Raw genomic sequence first — 19,077 nt, forward strand, 5'->3', positions numbered from 1 at the left:
ATTTCTACAGGAGCACTGGCAGGATAGCAGGGCCAAAGCCACAGAGGTGTCAGAGTGACCTGGGACTGGGACAGCTTTCACTGGGATGACACAAGAGCCAGTTGAGGACAAGAGATTTATTGGTCATTCTCTATATGTAATTATATATTAATCTGTAGTAGAAAGCAGCAGTCACTAAGTGCACAGAGCAGCACCAACTCCTGCCTTTTCTCACACTGGAGATCCAGCCACACAGCCCAAACTCATTCCCTTTCCTCCTCTGGGCTACAGCCAAATTCAGGGGTAAAAGACTAAACCTGCAGGCAGTGAGGCTGAGGAGCACAGGAGTGACTAGCAGAGTCTCAGCTGAGCCAGGATGAAAAACCTAGCTAGTCTAGATCCCAAGGGATGCAGGAGGAGCTCTGACTTGATCCCAAAAATACAGTCACTTATAGCACAGTGCTGGGGAAGGTAGAGACAGAGCCCTGAGGATGTTCTGCCCCACCCAGGAGGTGAAGGCAGGACCACGAGTAGGAAGGATGGCTCTTCCATCACTGAGCCAGGCCAAAGGGCCTGGGCAAGCATGTGGCAGGGCACAGCAAGTGCCAGAGAGCACCCAGGGCTTGGAGCAGCTGCAAGGATGGGGCACAGCCGTGGGCACTGCTCCACCACAGGGACCCAGCTGGTGCATGGCAAGGAGGGCTGGTCAGTCCAGCCTGGTGCTGGCAGGAGGAGCACAAGTGCAAGTATCCTCTGGCAGGGGAATGCCGTGCTGGGATCCAAACAGTCCAGGCTCCCAGTGGCAACGGTGCCTGCTCACTGTCCCAGGTGTCGGGCAGTGCAGGTCACAGGAGCTGGCTGGGCCTGTTTCATCACTTGATGAGCACCTGGTTGCAGAGAGCGCACACAAACACTGTCTCCTTCTGAGCCTCCGGGGCTGGAAAGGAAAGCAAGTGTCAGGGATGATCCCCCTTTTCCCACCATGGGCTAGAGACCACAGCCACAAAGCTGCTTTGAGAGCTGCAAATTCATCACTGCTCTGTCCTGAGCCAGGCTGTGCTGGGCACATCCTGTCTACCCTCCCCACCAGGGCTGGAGCAAATGCCCGGGCAAACAGAACAGCTGGAAGCAGGAGCACCTCCCTCCACCTATCAACTCACCTGTGGCTCCCATCACAGCCTTGGGGACTTTGAAGGAACAACACCTGGAGCAGAAGCTGTTCCCACAGTTACTGCAGCTCCGCTGTGGGGAAAGATGGAGGTGAGTCCCAGACATATATCAGAGTAACCCAGGAGTATGTGAAGGGGCCAAAAGTCTGTACCTCCTCCTGAGAACTGCCCACAGACTGTGTGCTGAGCATCACACACAGGGCTCAGACAAGGCAACAGGTCATTCCCACTAGCAGACCCATGCTCTGCTTCACCAGCAAGGCCACAGGAAGTGGACTAAACCAGGGCACAGAGCAGGTACATTCTACAATAGCATGTGGGTTTGGCCTGAGGCAGTTTCCAAAGGAGTAAATGGACAAATGCTCCACAACACAAGGGATCCATGGTGCCATTAGGCATGCGACAACACCCAGCATTTAGCTGAGGTCATTTGGGCTGTGACCTAGGACGGACACCTGAGCTGCTGGAGAAAGCTGGGGCAAGCCAGACATGAGCAACACCTCTGCCCCAGGTGCAGACAGCAAGCTGGGGCAGAAGCAGAAGACTCACCCTCTTCTTGAGCACAGAGAAGGTGGCACCACAGCCTGTGCAGTTCCCTGGAAGAAAGAGAGCAGAGGTCAGGCAGGGCTCTTCTGCCTGGGGCTGCAAGTGGCACAAGAACATCATAGCTGTTGTAAAGGCTCAGCTTAGAGGTGACACTGCTGCACCTTCCTGTCCTTGCCTGTCCCAGGAGTGCTGGGACCATTCTCCCCATGGGAGTGGGAAAGGTCATTGGAGGTGTCAGCACAGACTAGCAGGTAGCACACCACTCTCCCCAGCCCCAGTCCTATGGTCACCACTGGAAGCAGCACAGACCCCACACTGCTGAGCTCCCCCAAAGAAGCACCCGCTCCCAAACTCACCAAAGTTGTTGCTGGGGTAGCGCTTGCGCAGGCGCTCAGTCAGGCGCGACACCTTGCTGCGGATCACCTCGTTTTTGCTCATAAAACCATTGTCTGGGAGGCTGAGGTCAAAATCTGCTGAGCACTGAGAGCTTTCATCATCCTCCTGCAGAGAGCAGACCCAGCTGAGCACAGAGGGGTGGCTGGGGGCACACTGGGGGCTGCAGGGCAGCCCACACCAGAGGCAGGCATCTGTGTGCTCCACCTGGCATTTCTACAAGCCACTGGCAAACCAGGCAAAGCTCCAGCTGGGAGGAGATGCCACACCCTGGCATGGCAGTACTCACCATGACCAGCAGCTGGTTCTCCTTCTCCCGCAGCATGGGACAGAGAGGAGAGTGAGTACACACAGAATCAGAGGCACCCAGCCCCACAGTCACTCTCTCTGAGCACCCAGTTTGCCCAACAAGGTCTTTGTCCCTTTCCCACCTCAGCTGCCCTGCAGGCACTGCCCACCCCAACCAGCTTCAAACCTCAATAGCATCTTTGAACTCTTCATCAGGTTCTGCCTCCTCTGCTTCCTCCACACTGCCAGGGGTAAGGTCCTACAAGAGATTCACAAAGCTAGTCCTGCTGGACCCATGGCTCTGTTCAAAGGTAGTCCCACATTTCTGAGCAAGTTCCAGGACAACAGATCTGGCCCCAGACAGCCTCATAGATGACACAAGTGTCAGAAGGTGAGATGAGCCCCTGCCTTCTCAGACCACATCCTTACATGTGGCAAAAGGACTGAGCCAAACCCCCAAGGCAGAGAGCAGCACCCCAGTAACACAGGAGTGGCTCACAGGCTTCCAGCAAAGCTGGCAGCTGGAAGAAGTTTGTGTGTAGAGGAACACAGGCACAGTTAGACCCAAGGGCTGACTCTGTAGCTTTCACCCCACAACTGCCAGCCCTGCCCGTATCTCACCTCTGCACTGGTGGGGGTGGGGGTCCGATCTGGGGCAGCAGCTGGTGGCAGGGGCTCAGCAGGCTCTGGAGTGCTCTCAAGGGGTTTGGAGCCCACAGACTGCTCGATGGAGGCCTTGAGCTCCATTATCACTGGTTAAGAGGGAAATACAGCAGGAGTAGAGTGGCATTTCCCTACTCCCAGCCACATCACACAAAAGCCAGCTGCTAGATCTGATCTGCAGGGCTCAAGGTGACACATTGACACATATTAACTCATGAGATGTCCTGAGCACTCCTCTGCTCACACATCAAAGTTAGGGCAGAAACGAACACCCCCACCACCTGCCCCAGCTCAGGACAGGGAATGGCAGGGGCCAATGTCACATTGCAGATACAGCCAACACTCCTCCAGCACAAACCACAGAGGAGGGCTCCTCTCCCTTCCAATGGCATGTTTTCAAGCCTTTGTCATATACTGCAACAGACACTGATTGTGTTTGAAGTCCTGAAGAGTGAGGTCAGGGATCAAGAGGGGTGGAGAGGCCCACACACAGCTTGCATTGACAGACCCTGGTTTCCCACACCACAGAGAAGAGAAGAAAACAGCACCTGGGCTGGGAAACACATCAGGAGAGGCTCTCATCTCCACCAGCTGAGCCCTGGGGACATACCACCCACCCTGGGCTGCTGAGCACCACCCCTAGAACATCACAGGGGGCTTCAGGGTCTGTGGTGGAGCCTGACATAGGACAATGGGCTCATGTGAGACAGAAGTCCAGGACAGGATCCCTGGCTTCAGAGGGCACTTCCCCAACCCCCCCTCACACAAGGCACTTCCAGCCAGGTCTCATACCTTGGTAGAACTGGGTGTTGCCCAGAAAGAGAGTGCTGTTGAGGATGGCCAGCACCCAGCAGAGGGGCAGCAGGTAGAGGACACAGATGGTACCCAGTAGCACCCCATAAAACCTGTGGAAAGCAGCAGGATACTGTGGTCAAATCAGAGCAACTCACTTAACAGCATAAAACTCCTTCATCTGGTGTTCCACCTGGTCTCTCCAAGCACCAAACACACCAAGCACAGCACCACAGGCCTGACTGAGCCACTCTCCCCACCAAGCCCACCACAGGGTGCCTGACCCAGTACTACTTACTGGGAAGAGATGGTGGGGTTCTCCCAGTACAGAACACGGTACACTGCCTCACAGCTGCAGCACATCCCGCTCAGAAACCCCTCCAGCTGGATCAGGCTGCAAACGACAGAGTCACAAAAAAACCCCACAAAAACACACCCTCGTTCCCCTCATTCACACGGGCATGAGCCCCCCAGAGCTTCCAAGAAACCTTTCCGGCTGCAGAGGCCCCCATAGTCCCACGGCAGGAGAGGCCCCAGGGACTCACAAGCTCTTGACCTGGGCGATGGCCTCCTGCCGCGAGAGCTGCACCTTGCGCAGATCCTCCCTGCGGATGCTGTGGTACCTCCTGCGCACCAGCTCCGGCTCCGAGAGCCGGGCCCGGCACGTCTCCTGCAGGTAACCCAGCAGCGCCGGCACCGCGACCAGCAGGGCGAGCACCGAGTACCAGGCAGCTGGAAGAGGTGGGACAGGGTCAGCCCGGAAGGTCCAGGAAGGGGACCGGCCCTGACCGCCGACACGCACCTTGGCCGAGGGTGAGCAGGAGGAAGTTGAGGCCGAGGCAGACCAGGAGAGAGCACACAGGCCGCTGCCACCTGCCGAGAGGGCGGAAGGCAAGGGGCGTGAGACCCCAGGGACGGTCTCTGTCTCGATCCCGGCCCAGCCCGCACCTACCGGAGGAGCGAGCGGACACCCTCGGCGGCGTCCCGCAGCGGCTCCAGGTAGAGCTCCAGCCGCCGGTAGCTCCGCACCAGCTCCAGCAGGTCGAAGGCGGCGGCGGCCTTGGGCGGCGACGATTCCGGAGGGGCCTCACCAGCGCCCGTCGCCCCTTCGGGGCCGCCTGCCGCCCCGTCCCGCTCCACCGCCTGCATGACGGGACCGAGAGCGGCAGCCGAGCGGCGCCGCCGCGCTCGGCCCGACGCCGCCGCGCGTTCCCGTGACGCGGCCGGAGGCGCCGGGAGCCCCGCGCGCGGCCAATGGGAGCGCCGGGCCGAGCGCGCCGCTGGGAGCCCCGCCCGGGGAACGGCCCGCTCGCGGCACCGCCCTGCGCTCCGGGCCCGCCCGCTCTGCCCGCGCTGCGTGCCGGCCTCCGAGCGGCGTGACCGGCCTCCCTCCGAGCGGCGTGACCGGCCTCCCTCCGAGCGGTGTGCCCGGCCTCCCTCCGAGCGGCGTGCCGGCCTCCCTCCGCCCGGCGTGCCGGCCTCCCTCCGCCCGGCGTGCCCGGCCTCCCTCCGCCCGGCGTGCCCGGCCTCCCTCCGAGCCGCGGCCTGCTCGCCGCCCTGGGCGTGAGGCTCGAGACGGAGTCTCCGTGGGTCCGGTCTAGACACAGAGGTCGGCCCTGGCCCGGGGCTGCTCAGCGTCCCGGCCTCGTCCCGATGCGGGCCTGCTCTGGTGTAGGGCTCAGTCACAGCCTGGATCCGGTCCCAGTCCAGGGCTCAGTCCCAGTCTGGGTCTTGGCATGGCCTGCATCCAGCTGTGTCGGGCACGGTGGGTTTGCCCCCATGATGTTGCTGGGCCACGTCTCCCCGAGGAGAGACCAGAGAGCAGCCTCACACAGTCCCTGGAAGGGAGCAGCAGGTTTCCCACAGGCCCATGAGCGTGGCTGGTAGCTCATTCGCTGCCCCTCCATGCCCTCAAAGCAGCCCAGCCCAGCAGGGTGCGCTGGCACTGTCCTGCCCAGCAGCCTGGAGCCCTGCTCACACTGCTCCGGGCACCATGGGCTGCCCTAAAAGGTGCTTGCAGTAGAGCATGGATGCTGGCTCCCGAGGATGCTCTGAGGATCCTGGGCTTTGTCTGATGCCAAAAGTTGTAACCTTGTTATAACCCTATGGTGGCTCTTGGACAATGAGGGCACAATGATGCTGCCAGCTGCCTGCAGCCTCTGATGAACAGGGCATGTGTCCCATAGGCAGAAGGCTGGGGACCCAGTGACACCCCAGCTGCAGGTCCCAGTCCAAGACTCAGCTCTGTCCCAAGAGTGCATCCCAGAGCTGCAGACAGTCCTGGGAGATGCTGGCAGCCCTCCATTGGCCCCTGACCCACCAAAGGCCAGCCAGTGTGTACATGTCTGCCCAGTAGTGCCCTGGCCCCGGGACAGAGGGCCCTTTCAGCATGGAGTGACGAGGCCCTTAGGAATGCAACTACATCCTGTCCTTAGTACATCCCATAGCCACAGAGCTCTGGGGACTTGGCCTCCCTCTTCTCTGTCTGGAGCCCCATGTGAGCATCAGGCTGTGCCCTGTCTGGACAGGCAGTAGGGCCAGGGATAGCCCCTGTCCCCAAGGACAGAGGCTTAAGCCTCTCTAGTAGGAACAATGCCTCAGCATCAGGGAGCCTGCCTGTGACCCCAGAGCACCTCAGGACTTTGGGACCATGGCCAGAGGCTCCAAGCACAGAGGGCCCAGGGTGCAGGACTACAGAGCTGGATGTGATCTCATCTCAGACCTCATACCCAGCAGGTTCCAGCCCCAGCACAAAGCCCCAGACATCCAGTGAGTGCCAACATTGCTTTATTTGTGGCACCTGAAAGGAGGCTGTAGGGGGATGGAGCTGATGTGACAGACAGGGCTGCAGAAAGCCAGGGGAAGGCACTTGTGGTGGCAGAAGCACCAAAGACATTTTGGCACAAGGGCTGCACCAGAGTAAGGCAGAGGCAGGCGGTGTCAGGGACCAGCCTTGACACAGTGCACAGACAGCATGTCCTACCCAGGGAAGGGGTACATGCCCTGGGGCTTGGCAGGGCCCCTGAGCATATGGGGTATCCACTGGGACAGCACATCATGATGGAAGTGGTGACCCAGTACCAATCCCAGACCGATTCAAGCCCCCAGGGGAATCATGGCTGCTGCTCTCCACCTCAAAAAAGGCTCCAGGGAACCCCAGGCAACAGGCAGCTGTGGCCAGCTGCTGAGGACACACATGTCACTGATCTGAGTCTACAGAGACCGGAGCAGACCCTCCCTTGCACTGTGAGCAATAGAGAGGACCTGCCTCCAGGCAGGGTGAGGAGGGCTTGTGGCAGTGCAGTCCCAGTGTGGAGCTGCTGCTCTAAAAATTCTGTCTGGCTGTCCATTTCTCTAGTCAGCCCTACATGGCCTCATCAGGGCTTGGGACCTGGTGGGTTGTGGAGGCTAATCCAGGGCTGGGCTGGCTCCAGTGCCAGTGTCCTCTTCTGTTCTCCAAGGTGGGTTATGCTCCCACAATGCCTGGCCGCAGCTCCCCTATGGACAGTGCCAGCACAGCCTAGCACTGCCATGCTGCAAGGTTCACCCTTCCCCTCCACCTCACCACAGTCTCCAGGCACTGCCCAGTCCCAGAGAGTCCAGAGATGAAAATTTTCCAGGATGATAAACCAAGTGCAGCAGAGACAGGGAGGGCTGCAGGCTGGTCTCCATCAGTGAGGCTGTTTCCATCCCTTTTGGAGTAGCCTGGCCACAGGGCTGGTTCAGTGGCTCTGGGTGGCTAGGAGCCACAAACCTCTCTGCAGGGACAGCAGGAGGAGAGAACAACCCCATGACTGGCTCCCCTCAACCCCTGGGGCACCTGGCCCCATCCCAGGACTATACAAATTCCAGCACTGGAGGAATTTACCCCAGGGTTTACGGTTCCACTTGTCCTTCCCCTCCCTCCACAGCAACAGAGGCCTTGCTGCCCTGCTCAGTCTCCAAACTGGACTGGGGTGATGCTGCTCTGGCCATGCAGTATCTGGGTGTCTCCACACCCTCTGAGTGAAGGGCAGGGAGGCACTGAGCCCTTTGGGACTCCAATAAGATGAAAGATGTTTTCAGGCCAGGCAGAAGGAGGGGCCCGGCTGGGGAAGCCAAGTTCAGAGCCTCCCCTAGGGAACTGTGGAGGCGCCATGCAGCTGGAATGTCAAGACAGGGCTGCCAGCAGGTCAGGGGAGTTTATGCCCATCCAACTCCACTAGGCATTGCCGCCCCCAGCTCAGCTCCCCCAGGCCAGTCCCCCTCCACCCCAGGGAAAAGTCAGCACCCACCTGAGCATGCAGCATCTGCAAGACCAGGGGCAGGGGATTTTGCCTTGAGTCCTAGGAGGGGCTCACAAAGATTGGTATGCCTCTTGGGGGCTCTCCATTTGGGTCCTTCCACTTGCAATAGCCTACATCTGTCCAAGGGTGGGAGAAGGGCCTGTGCAGTGGCTGGGTGTCCATGCTGTCTCAGTGCGCTGCAGGGGAAGCCGTGCTCGGCGAAGGCCTCTGTCTGTCCATCCGTCTGTGCAGGATTCTCTGGAGGAACTGCAGTGCAGTCAGCCAGGAGGGGATGGGGTGGCAGGGTCATTTCATCCCAAAGACAGGTCGTGTTCTGTCTGCGGCTGAGAAGGGGAGCCAAGTGGCACGGGATCTCAGATGATGTCTCGCTGGTCCTGGCAACGCCGTGATAGGCAATAGAGCCCGGAGAAGAGGTACAGGCAGGCAGTGATGCCCCCACAGATGGAGGCGCTCAGGTAGGCACTGTAAAGGCAGTGCTGGCTGTAGCCCGGCAGGTTGCAAAAGCTTCTCTGCTTGGCCTTGTGACCCATGATGCCAGTGGCAGCTGCGTAGAGCCCCACACCCAGTGCCAGGTCGTGCACCAGGTTGGTGAGGAGCCAGCGGGAGCCCAGCCAGGGCACCAGCTCCCAGCGCCCCAGCAGGCTCAGCCCGAAGAGGGCCAGGGTGAGAAGCCAGACCAGGACGGCGGCAAACAGAGCGAAGTGGGCCGCCCCCTCGTACTTATGAGCCGCTACCGTCACCCAGAAGGCAGCGCCCAGAGCCAGCTGCCCCAAGCGTAGCAGGCCCAGCGGGCTCCGCAGGTAGGCGCGATGGAGGCTGAGGGAGCCGCGAGCCGGCGGCCCCGGGGGCGGCGGCACTGTCGGGGGAGCCGTGCGGGCCATGGCGCGGCCCTGCCTGCTCCGGCGCGGCTCGGGCGGGACTCAGGGCCCCGGCAGCGACTTCCTCCCTCACTGTTGCCAAACATCTGGCACTTAGCGGTCCTCCCCGCGCGGGGCCTCTCTCCTCTCCTCCCCGCCCCGCCTCCGCGCCCCGCCGCACCTCCCTCTAGCCCATCGGACACCCGAGGGCCGCCGCGGATGCGCCGTCGGGCAGGGATCGCCGCGCCCCTCCCGTCCTCCTGCCGCCGGGGGGGACCAGAACGCGGGGCGCGAGGGGCGGCGGGAGGACGTGGGAGACGGCGACCGATGCGGGACCCCGTGCGGCGGCCTGCGGGGGGCGCGCGCCGGGGTTCCCCTTACGTCATCCGGGATTCCCCTCGGAGTGCGGCGCGACCCGGCCCCGCCCGGGGGCGAGGCCTCGCACCCCGCCCGTGACGTCATCTACGCCACGTGGCCTCCTCAGCGCGGCGGGGCAGCCGCGCCCCTCGGCGCCGAATGGTCCTGGCAGCGGGAGGCGGGCGGGGATTGGCGAGGGGCCGGGGGCGGGGCGGCACCGAGCGGGTGAATGAATGGGGCGCGCGGCTGTGGAGGGACCCCGGTGCGGTGGTGCGAAGCTGGTCCGGGAACGCAGCGGGCTCCAGGCGGAGCCGCCACCACCAGGTCTGTGCGAGGGGCCGGTGGGCGCGGGGCGGCGTCGGAGCGAAAGTGGGTCACGGCGGGGCCCAGCGCCCCGGGCAGGGCGGGACCGGACTTGCGTGCCCCGGCCCGAGCCGGGGCGTCTCCCGCGTTCCCGGGCGGCCCCGCCTGCGCGGCTGGCCCCCTGCCCGGCGTCTCGGACCGCCCTTCCCCCGGCGCCCCCCTTTCCTCACCGGGCATCCGCGCCGGATCCCGGGGGAGGCGGACCGGACCGGGTGGCGAGACCGGAGCCTGACGCCGACTGTTCGGTGCCCGCAGCGGCCAGGGCCATGGGCACTCCGGCCTCGGTGGTGAGCGACTCTCCGGCACGGGCGGCGCCCGCCGCCCGCGCCCGTAAGCGGGCCTCGGCCAACATCTTCCAGGGCGTGGGGCTGCGAGAGCTGCGGAGCCTGTTCCGGAGCGGCGGGGCCGAGCGGCCCGCGGAGCGAGCCCGCCTCGTCTGGCGGTACGCTGGCCAGCGGCGCATGGCGCGGGCCCTGCGGCGGCTTCGGCGACGGCGACGAGCCCAGCCCGGCGGCGGGATGGCAGCGCTACGGCGCTTCAAACAACTTCGGTAGGTGCTGCCCGCGGCGGCGGGGCAACCGGGGGAAGCGCGGCCGGGCCACGCCGCTAACACACACCTCTTGCCCGTAGGATCGCAGAGAAGCTGGAGGGTGACTGCGGCGCCGACACGGGCTCAGGGTCCATGTAGCAGCGCTGAGCAGCTGAGCCGCCGAGAGCAGCTCTCAAAGGACCCCTAAGTGTACTGGGCAGGGTGCAATGAATGCTCAATAAAGGGTGGACAGTAGTGGCTTGGGTGAGGCTCTGGTTGCATCCTGCCCATCCCTAAGTGGCAGAACTGTTGTCCAGGCTGTTGTATGGCACCTAGTGAAAGGGGAACAGCCTCACACCACCGGTCAGGTGGGAATAGACCTGTGGGTCATCTGTTCCAACCTCCATGCTTAAGCAGAGTCATCCTAGAGCAGATGTTACAGGATCGCATCCAGATGGTTCTTGAGTATCTCTTGGGAGGGAGACTCCATAGCCTCTGGGCAATCTGTTCCAGTGCACAGTCACACAGTAACATCCCTGGTACAGTCACAGGGACAACTGAGGAACAAGCTACATGCTGCCCTTCATGAGAAGGAATGCTTGGAAGAGATAATAGAGATGCTCCAGGAAAAGATTTCTCTACTGGAAGACCAGCTGGCCAAGCTGGAGGAGTGTAGCACCCAGGAGGAATGGAGAAGTCATGGGGCATATTCTGAAGCTGGAGGAGCTGATGCAAGAGGTATCCACCCTCACTGCCAAAAGAGCAAAGCTCGAGGCCATGGTCCTGTGGCTGAAGGAGGAAAAGCAACTGCAGGAAGCAGTCCTGAAGTCTGAATGTGGCCACTCTGAGGAGAAGTGGCAGCTGGACAGCCTCAATTCCAGCTTCCAGAGCTTCCTCTCCAAGACCCATTGAACCCAGGAGAGACCGGAGCAGGACCTGCAGATACCGGATGCCAATGGACAGCCTGGACAGCTGGTTGTCCTCAATGTTCAGCATGAGCAGACAGGAAAGGGACTCTGTCCTGCAGCAGCTCCAGCAGTTGCAGGAGACTAGTGTGTCCCTGTGCAGGTACATATGGATACCAGCCATGGGCCAAGGAGCCCCAGCCTGCTCTAGGATACTGCAGAGGCACAGATGTAGCCAGCTGAATGGCAGCTCTGTTATTCAGACGGTTGCATGGTTTAAATACATTACATACATTTCTACAGTGCATTAGAACAATACATTTTGGGTCAGTCAAATGCAGCTGGGCCTGGCTGGGGAGTTGGGATCTCCACTGCTGCCCCCTCTGTGCTTACACAGCCAGTGCTGAGCCCTCTCCCCACTGCAGGAGACAAAGCAGCTGCTCTGCCTTCCTGGGTTCACCTGCCTTAATCCTGCTCACTCTCCAAAGATAGGGTAACAGGACAGAAAGACCCAACACTTACTTCCCCCAGCAGCCTGAGAAGTCACAGCTCAAGGCAAGCAGGTGCAGGCAGCAGCCCTGGTGCTGTTTTATACAACACAAGCTCAGCATCTGCTGGTGAGAGGCTCATCGCCTCCCCCACCCACAGCAGGACTGTGAGATTGTCGGCTCCAGGGCAGCCAGGAGTCCATGCTGGTCCCCCAATGCTCTCACCCACGTGGCAGAAGAGCTCCTCCGGCCCTTCCCTGGCAGCCCTTGCCCTTCAGAGGGTTCCTAGGCACAGACAAGGCTGGCACCGTGCTGGCTGCACAGCAGCCAGGGAGCTTGATGGGAGAGGGGAAAAAGTCAAGCGAGAGCAGCCATGGAGACCAGTCAGGAGAAATGGACTGGGGCAGAAGGGGAGAGCTCACAAGGGAGAGCTCTGCAAAGCCGCTTGCTCTTCACAGGGACAAGCCAGCACCTTTTTCCCCTTAGTGTCTAACTGCACCCAAGCCAGTCCCATGTGTAGTCCCTCTTATGTCCCCTCCTCGAGCCTCTAGCCAGAGAACAGCCGTTCATTGTGGTCCCCGCTACACCAGTGGGCAGCAGGAACTCCCCCTGAGGAAAGCAGCGTGCACGGGATTGGGGCACCAGAGGGACAGTGGAGGAGTACAGCACACCCTCAGGGAAATGGAGGGGGTATCACCTGCTAAAGGCCTTCCCAGCCAAGCAGCTGGCATGGTGGGGAAAAAAAAGGGCCAGTGGCTGGCGTAAAGGGCTGGACGGATCCTGGCTCAGGTAACCTGTTCATCCCACTGCCAAGCAGGAGTGCTCAGAACCACATGCAGGCCAAGGAACAGAGGCAGGGGCAGGGTCCCAGCCATGCCACAGTTCCTGGCAGATTCCCACACCTCCCCCTGGCAGGGCATCAAGCTCCAATGGAGCTAGGGAGGGACCATGCCCAATCTGCCTGGCTCCTCCAGTTCAGCTGCAGGTTCCTCCAGCCGCATCTGCTCGCTCTACCCTGAAGGTCGAGTCCCAGCCACAGGAACCAGCAGTGGCCCAACTCTTCTTGCAGTGCTAGTCCAAGGTGGCCAAGCCCTGCCCAGGGCTCTCACAGCTACCACCATGAGAAGAAAGGCTTCCGGCTCTGGAAGCTCTGTGTGTAGGACTCACTGGCGGAGCGCTGGTGGGAACGCGCTGTTTCAACAATCACAGGTGGCATCTGAACCAGGTGCAGTGGACTCTTCCCATCTTTCAATGCCTGAGTCAGGTTCAGGATCTGTATGGCACAACAAAGCAATGGCTGAGTTGCCCTGCCAGAGCAGCAGAGAGCACTCCAGCACTCTTCCTGCCACAAAGGCAGGACAAGGCTTCCTACCTCACCCATCTGTCTTCCCCATGCACAGCTTACCTGGCCTCTCATGACAGCAATCTGCTTGTGAAACTGTCCCCTGTCAAAGCCAGGGTCTTTCTGCAAGAGAGAGAGCGAAGAACAGAATGTGATCCACCCACTGCTTCATGATGTGAACAAGATGCTTATTCCCCAAGTAAGCTCCTCCCCCTTGAGTTTCTTTCTCCTACAATGAATTTTCAGCTCCTGGCAGAAGGATAACCCTGCTGTGCCTCAGCCCAGAAACACTCTCGGGAGCTTGACCACCTTTCTGTCCCTGCAACCTTGACAGGGAGATCCCCAACACCACTTCTGTTTTTCCTCCTTCATCTTCACCCAATCCTCCATCTTCACCCACTCCTCCAGCTCACCTTGAAGAGCTCATACAGATCTTCCTCCAGGTCTTTGACAAAGTTGGGGTCTGAGATCTTGGGAAGAATCAGGTCCTTGATCTCCTGTGAAAAGGGGATTTTGGCCTGGGGCAGCCATGCCCAGTAGAACGGATCTGTGGAAGGAGGCAGGAGGCATTAGAATTGGGGAAAGCAACGCATGGTGCCACATGCCCCTGGGTGCTAGATTCCCTGCATCTGGAACACAAGATCTAGCATCTGCCTTCTAGAGTCTCTGCTGAAGAGCTGCCCATAAATCCAGAAGTTGCAGAGGCACAACCCCTAGCCCTCTTCTCTATAGTCCTTGAGGAGGATGCCCAAGCATGGAGTTGTATGGCTTGCCATGGTGCCCTGGCATAGCCTGAGGGACTCACATGCTCTCCAGGAGTCCGGGTGTTTCAAGGGAAAGGCCAAACCATTGTCTATAGCAGCCAGCTTGATGATGGGCTCCTTCACCACCACCCAGTCGCTGTCCTGGAAGGAAGTGAAGCATGTCACAAGGAGGTCCTCCCAGCAGGAACAGTCTTTCTCCTACTTCCTACAGCCCCAGTGTCAGGATCTCTGCCCTGGCTACCACAAAGGCACAGCAGCCTCTTGCCTGTAGCACAGCTCTTTAACTACAGGGAAACATAGTCTGCTTTGGGTGGGAAGAGGGACAAAGCTGTTTCTCCTCCAGGCCTCACTCCAAGGTCCAGTAAGTCCAGGTCCACTAGTTTTCCCCAGCATTTTCCCCCCAGAGTTCAGCTGCATCCTCACAAAGTCCCACTAGGCCATAAACCACCAATGCAAATGGAAACAAAAGGCCCAGGAGACAAGATCAGGCCTTTTCTGACTTGGAAACCCAAGCCAGATGGGAAATTCCTGTCCTGTCTGCCAAGTGGGCAACTTCCAGGAGCAGACTCCCCATGTTGCCCCTGCCCAGGAGCAGCCACTCACCCGTGAGCCCGCGCTGTCCAGGGGACAGTCATATTTGATGAGCCAGTTGTCATTGCCCCGATCTGCAGGGAGATAAAACCAGCTGTGTCAGCACCAGGGCCACACCACGCTGGGCAGACCAGAAGCGACACAGACACATCTTATGCACAAACTCCCAGAGCCCTTAAACTTGCTGCAGGCATAGGAAGCCAAGTCAAGTCCCTCACAGACAGCCCTAGAGATCCACATATCACCAGCTCCCAAGAGAAAGGTCAATTTGCAAGCCCAGAGTGCAACCTCAATCCCTTCCAGTCTGGCAGAAACTCAAGAACACGGTGTGAAATGGGATACAGGGGCACAATTGGGTGCTGCATTTCCGGATGTTCCTAGATCCTCAGGTAGTGAGCAGTCCAGCAGCTGCACTCTGCCTAGAGGCAGATGTCACCTGGCAGCAGCTGAGGGGATAGGAGTTCTGGGTGCAGGGAAAAGCCACCAAGACCCTATCTCCCTCCCCTCTCTCCAGCATGGTAGGACACAAAGGAGCAGGCAGCATCCAATGCCAGGCAGGTGACCCTACCTGTGTTCCTGATGATGTAATCCAGCACCACCAGCCGCTCAAACTGCAGCAGCAGCTGCCGATTAGTGTTCTCTGGGAGCGGCTCAGCTTCAAACCGTCGCAGCCAGTAGTCTGCATCCTTGTAGCCTTCAACAAAGAGCTGGAAGGAGCCCACCTGAAGCAAGGAGAGGCTGCATTACAGAAGGCCACAAGAGGCCAGGGAGGTGCCAACAGGCAGGCATGGAGGCTTGCAGCCCTACCTTGGGTGGCAGACCAATGCGGTTGAAGCGCTGGCCAACTTTGGGCACCTTCTCCAGGGCCAGCCTCTTTCCTCGGGATTTCACCCTGTCAATGGCACTGTAGTTAAAGGTCTCACTGGCCAGATACACCACCTGGAGGGATATGAGCACAGTCAGCAGGGGCCTCTGGCAAGTCACAGAACTGCCCAATAAAACCAAGACACAGCATTTTCCACAGCTCTGCCCAGGACAAGGATCCTCATGGTTTGAGCAGGAACAGTCCTAGTCCAGAGCTCAGTCTCCTAGGTCAGCAGTGCCACAAGATAAGGTGCAAGCAGGACTGTGTGGAAGCACACAAAAGCCTCCCCAGAACAAGACCCCAGCAGCTGTCCCTCACCTTTGTGCGGGGAACAATGTTGAGTTCCAGTTTCTGGTCCACCAGGCTGGCACCCGCCTCTGACAGGTAGCCCTGGTTCAGGACAAGGCAGTCTCTTCCAAAGCAGCATGGGCAGCACAGCTTCTGCAGCCACTTGGTCCACTTGGGGTTCAGATGCCCATATGGCTCCTCATTCTTGGGCTTGAAGACACCAATGATTTTCTGTGCATGGGAGAGAACAGAGCTGAGTCCAGGAAGTTGGCAGAGCTGGGACACCTTCCCCAACCCACAGTGGGGACACTAAGGAAGAGGTCCAGAACTGCCCTTCATTAGGATAATAACCAGCCTCCCAGGACCAGGCAAAACCCCTCAGCTCTTGGGAGGGAGGTGGGCAGAGCTAGGAAGAACCCCTCTCCAGCCAGTACCCCATCCCACAAGAGCAGGGTGCTGCACAGAGACCGTTATAGCCAACATGTGTCCCAAAAAACACCAGTGATGATGCAGTCTCCTGGTAAACACATCAGTCTCATTCCAGCAACCTTTGGATGGCTGGGGAGAGCTACTGCTCATCATTGATCATTATGTCCACACAGGAAAGGGACAGGGATAGCAATCCCTGCCCTGGCTCAAAATTCCATGGAACAGAGGCGATCCCAAACTGACCAGAGGAAAACAGCCAAGCACCTGCAGGACACCTGAGGAGCCAGGGCTCTGTGCTGGGAGGTCCAGCAGAAGGGCTGACTCTCTGGGTACACTGTGGATGAGAGGGCAGCTCCAAACTGGCCACCAGCTGGTACCAGCAGCACTCCCAGCCCCTCAATCCAGCCTCACATACACCAACCCAACAGTGGGGACAGCAGCGTAGGTACCCCAGTGCCGCAGAGGGCACAGAAGCCTTGTGCGGGGCACTGCACCACCACTGAACCAGCACTGCCATGGCATACAGATGAGAGAAGAGCTGGGAGCACGGCCACCTGTCCCCACAAGTCAGCCATCCCTGGGGGGCTGGCAGACCCTGCTCTGGGGTGACTCAGCAGCACATGCAACCAGGCCTTTTCTTCCTGGCTACTGCTAGCCCTGGCCTCAGTGGGCGTCACTTCCCCAAGCTGAGCTCCTGCCAGAATGTGGAAGTAGAATATGAGTCCCAGTGCTTCAGCAGGGAACTTCAATGCAATCTCAGTCTGTCAGGGGCCAAAAGCCAGGCCAGAGCAAGCAGAACCAATGTTTTGTCCACCAGGAAGACAGAAAGGAAAGGTTTGAGGAAACAGGATCACTTGAGCAGTGTCCAAATCACATGGTGGAGCCACTTCCCCTAGGCAGGCAGGAAGGCAATCCCCCCCCATCAGCTCCACACGGCTGTCACACGACTGTAAACCCATCTTTGGCTATAAGCCCGCAAAGAGGCCTGTCAGGAGCTCTGGCAGCACAAAGCCCTGTGCTCCATGGAACCAGTCCAACAGAGCAAGGCCCAGCCAGGCAGGGACAGCGTGGAAGCAGAAACCAGAGGCCTGGCAGCACAGCATCACCTTCCAGACAGACCCGTGCCGAGAGCAGCACTGACAGGGAAAACAGGTCTGCCTGGTGCCAGCAGCAAGGCAGAGGGAGCCTGGCTGGCGCAGAGGGAGCCTGGCCGGTGCAGAGGGAGCCTGGCCGGCACAGAGGAGCAGCCAGCAGTGGGGTGATCATAACCACCAGGGCTGGGCAGCACAGCCCAACTGGAACAGCTCAGGCCCCAGTAGCCTCAGGGGAAATAATCAAAGTGGAAAATTCCCCTCCCCAAAATCTTCCCCCTGCTGCCCACAATATCTATGTGCTGCACTGTCTCCTGTGCCAACAGTGGGATGTTTTTGGTAACTCTGGGCAGCAATCACAGCAACCAGTCACATACCACGTTTGCCAACAGCAGGATAATCTGAGGGACCTGCCAGCTGACAATGCCAGCAGTATGCAGACTTTGGGTCCTCATGCTCATGCTCCAGCAGCTGTCCTTGAGCTTGGGTCTCCTACAGCCAAGCAGCCTCCAACCTGCAATCCCCAGGCAGCTCATTTGGCTGCCCACTCCAGGTCTCATATTGAGCAATAGGCAGGACCAGGCTGTGGCACAAGTGTGTATTTCCCCACACGCCATCAGCTGAGCTGGGAACTGCCTGGCACAGCTTCCAGGAGCCAGCTTTCACCCAGAGAGGGAAAACTAGGACACACCAAAGACCACAGAGCTCACTCCACTCTTGCTTCCCTGGAAGCATCCCAGCACACACGTGGCAAGGGAGTCACAGGAAACAGCAACAGCTCAAGTAATTGGGCAAGGAGCAGCAGGTCACAAGACAAGCCAGACTGTGCTGCACACTCATCCCATCAGAGGCACAAAGACAGCTGCCACACAGCTGACCAGGTCTATAGGGGACCAGCTACAAGGATTTTGTCTCCACTACACCAACCACACAGCCACAGAGAAGACATCTCACTCAGTTCAGAAAAACAGGCCAAAACCAGCCCAGCCCATAGACTCACAGCCCTGGGGCTGGAGTCACTGTGTTCAGATGCTGATGCACGGGCCTGTGGGAGGGGATGACCCTTCCTCTTTGGGCACAAAGCCACAGAAGAGGTTGAATCAGCACTTGGACACTGCTGCCCCGCACTCTCGCTGCTGGTGCCACTGTACTTCTCCCCGGGGAGGCTCAGAGCCGCTCCAGCCGCTCCTACCAGCCCTCCGCGCCCGGTCACTCCCGGCCAGCGCCGCTCATCCCACAGGCCTCCGGAGCTACGGGGGTGGCTCCACACCCGGGTCGGCCACGCAGGGCTAGGCTCAGCTCACCCCCTGCGGGTCCTTCACGAAGTAGCTGCCGCTGGAGCCCTGCGAGATGCGCTCGGGGAAGATGCCGCGCTCGCTGGCCAGCTCAGCCCGCCGCACCACGTCGGCAAACTCGGGATCTTCGGGGAAGTCGTTGCGCTCCCGCTGCGCGGCCGCCGCCGCTGCCGCTGCTGCCGCCGCCGCCGCCTGGGCCTGCGCCTGGGCCTGCGCCGCTGCCGGGCCCCGCGCCCCGCGCTCCAGCAGCGGCTGCCGCTCGCGGTCGCGGCCACCAGGGGAGCCGGGAGGGGAGGGCGGCGGGGGCGCGGCGGGCGGGAGGGCGCGCACGGCACCCCCCGGCAGCCCGTAGTCGGGGCCCTGCGCCCTCTCCGGCGACACCAGCGGGCTCGTCTCGTCCATCGCGCCGCCCGCCCGGCCCCGCCGTGCCGCTGCTGCCGCTTCCGCTTCCGCTCGCGTCACGGCACCCCAGGGGCTGCTCCGCCCCCCGCCACACCCCAGGGGCTGCTCCGCCCCCCGTCGCGCCACGCCTGGCCCTGCCGCCGCGGCCGGAACAGCGGGGGCAGCAGCGGCCATGATACCGCTGAGGCTAGTTCGGAATCTCTCGCGCCTCGCACCGTTCGTTCGGGGAGGCCAGGGTGTGTTCGCCCCATGCACACACCCGCCGTGGCGGCTGGCGCCAGTACCCCACACAAAGATGGACGCTGGGGAGCGGCCGTGCCCATTGCTGCCCTTTGCAAAGATGGCGGCAGGGCGAGGGCGCTGCCCCTCCACAGCCACGCCCGCGGCGGCGAGCG

General features: G+C 60.4%; 4 protein-coding genes across 7 annotated transcripts; 1 reads left to right on the forward strand and 3 right to left on the reverse strand.

The window, feature by feature from the left end:
• Positions 1-101: 101 nt before the first annotated feature.
• On the reverse strand, positions 102-5,160 carry ZFYVE27 (zinc finger FYVE-type containing 27). Of its 2 annotated transcripts, XM_058841429.1 has the most exons (12): positions 4,783-5,160; positions 4,633-4,703; positions 4,376-4,562; positions 4,129-4,224; positions 3,831-3,943; positions 2,997-3,127; positions 2,563-2,634; positions 2,377-2,397; positions 2,051-2,195; positions 1,698-1,744; positions 1,140-1,221; positions 102-916 (listed from the first exon to the last, which is right to left on the reverse strand). In XM_058841429.1, the coding sequence occupies exons 1-12, from the start codon at positions 4,977-4,979 to the stop codon at positions 852-854; spliced, it is 1,227 nt and encodes a 408-aa protein (XP_058697412.1). In that variant the 5' UTR covers positions 4,980-5,160; the 3' UTR covers positions 102-851. The 2 variants fall into 2 exon arrangements, with proteins under 2 accessions (XP_058697412.1, XP_058697413.1); XM_058841430.1 differs by lacking the exon at positions 2,377-2,397 and having other exon boundaries at positions 4,783-5,157.
• A 190-nt stretch (positions 5,161-5,350) lies between these two features.
• MARVELD1 (MARVEL domain containing 1) lies at positions 5,351-8,997 on the reverse strand. Of its 2 annotated transcripts, none has more exons than XM_058841017.1 (2): positions 8,105-8,997; positions 5,351-5,668 (listed from the first exon to the last, which is right to left on the reverse strand). In XM_058841017.1, the coding sequence occupies exon 1, from the start codon at positions 8,995-8,997 to the stop codon at positions 8,470-8,472; it is 528 nt and encodes a 175-aa protein (XP_058697000.1). In that variant the 3' UTR covers positions 5,351-5,668; positions 8,105-8,469. The 2 variants fall into 2 exon arrangements, with proteins under 2 accessions (XP_058697000.1, XP_058696999.1); XM_058841016.1 differs by lacking the exon at positions 5,351-5,668 and adding an exon at positions 6,580-7,588.
• Positions 8,998-9,528: 531 nt separating this feature from the next.
• AVPI1 (arginine vasopressin induced 1) lies at positions 9,529-10,477 on the forward strand. 2 transcript variants are annotated; one of them, XM_058841014.1, is made up of 3 exons: positions 9,529-9,654; positions 9,949-10,243; positions 10,324-10,477. In XM_058841014.1, the coding sequence occupies exons 1-3, from the start codon at positions 9,564-9,566 to the stop codon at positions 10,379-10,381; spliced, it is 444 nt and encodes a 147-aa protein (XP_058696997.1). In that variant the 5' UTR covers positions 9,529-9,563; the 3' UTR covers positions 10,382-10,477. The 2 variants fall into 2 exon arrangements, with proteins under 2 accessions (XP_058696997.1, XP_058696996.1); XM_058841013.1 differs by having other exon boundaries at positions 9,564-10,243.
• A 920-nt stretch (positions 10,478-11,397) lies between these two features.
• Positions 11,398-18,778, reverse strand: PI4K2A (phosphatidylinositol 4-kinase type 2 alpha). The gene is made up of 9 exons (XM_058840997.1): positions 18,290-18,778; positions 15,496-15,696; positions 15,120-15,251; positions 14,881-15,034; positions 14,325-14,386; positions 13,763-13,862; positions 13,371-13,504; positions 13,021-13,080; positions 11,398-12,888 (listed from the first exon to the last, which is right to left on the reverse strand). The coding sequence occupies exons 1-9, from the start codon at positions 18,680-18,682 to the stop codon at positions 12,727-12,729; spliced, it is 1,398 nt and encodes a 465-aa protein (XP_058696980.1). The 5' UTR covers positions 18,683-18,778; the 3' UTR covers positions 11,398-12,726.
• Positions 18,779-19,077: the final 299 nt, after the last annotated feature.

This window comes from Poecile atricapillus, chromosome 6 (genome assembly GCF_030490865.1).
Source record: "Poecile atricapillus isolate bPoeAtr1 chromosome 6, bPoeAtr1.hap1, whole genome shotgun sequence".
Taxonomy (NCBI): domain Eukaryota; kingdom Metazoa; phylum Chordata; class Aves; order Passeriformes; family Paridae; genus Poecile; species Poecile atricapillus.

What these genes read in the sequence shown, in the direction of transcription:
- ZFYVE27 (XM_058841429.1), bottom strand. Translation starts at nt 4,979, where the DNA reads ATGCAGGCGGTGGAGCGGGACGGGGCGGCAGGCGGCCCCGAAGGGGCG. An exon ending in GGTGTCCGCTCGCTCCTCCG is followed by an intron (nt 4,704 to 4,782) that starts GTAGGTGCGGGC and finishes CCCTCTCGGCAG; the next exon opens with GTGGCAGCGGCCTGTGTGCT. An exon ending in AACCCCACCATCTCTTCCCA is followed by an intron (nt 3,944 to 4,128) that starts GTAAGTAGTACT and finishes TGCTTTCCACAG; the next exon opens with GTTTTATGGGGTGCTACTGG.
- MARVELD1 (XM_058841017.1), bottom strand. Translation starts at nt 8,997, where the DNA reads ATGGCCCGCACGGCTCCCCCGACAGTGCCGCCGCCCCCGGGGCCGCCG.
- AVPI1 (XM_058841013.1), top strand. Translation starts at nt 9,564, where the DNA reads ATGGGGCGCGCGGCTGTGGAGGGACCCCGGTGCGGTGGTGCGAAGCTG. An exon ending in CGGCGCTTCAAACAACTTCG is followed by an intron (nt 10,244 to 10,323) that starts GTAGGTGCTGCC and finishes TCTTGCCCGTAG; the next exon opens with GATCGCAGAGAAGCTGGAGG.
- PI4K2A (XM_058840997.1), bottom strand. Translation starts at nt 18,682, where the DNA reads ATGGACGAGACGAGCCCGCTGGTGTCGCCGGAGAGGGCGCAGGGCCCC. An exon ending in ACATTGTTCCCCGCACAAAG is followed by an intron (nt 15,252 to 15,495) that starts GTGAGGGACAGC and finishes ATATCCCTCCAG; the next exon opens with GTGGTGTATCTGGCCAGTGA. An exon ending in GCATTGGTCTGCCACCCAAG is followed by an intron (nt 15,035 to 15,119) that starts GTAGGGCTGCAA and finishes TCCTTGCTTCAG; the next exon opens with GTGGGCTCCTTCCAGCTCTT.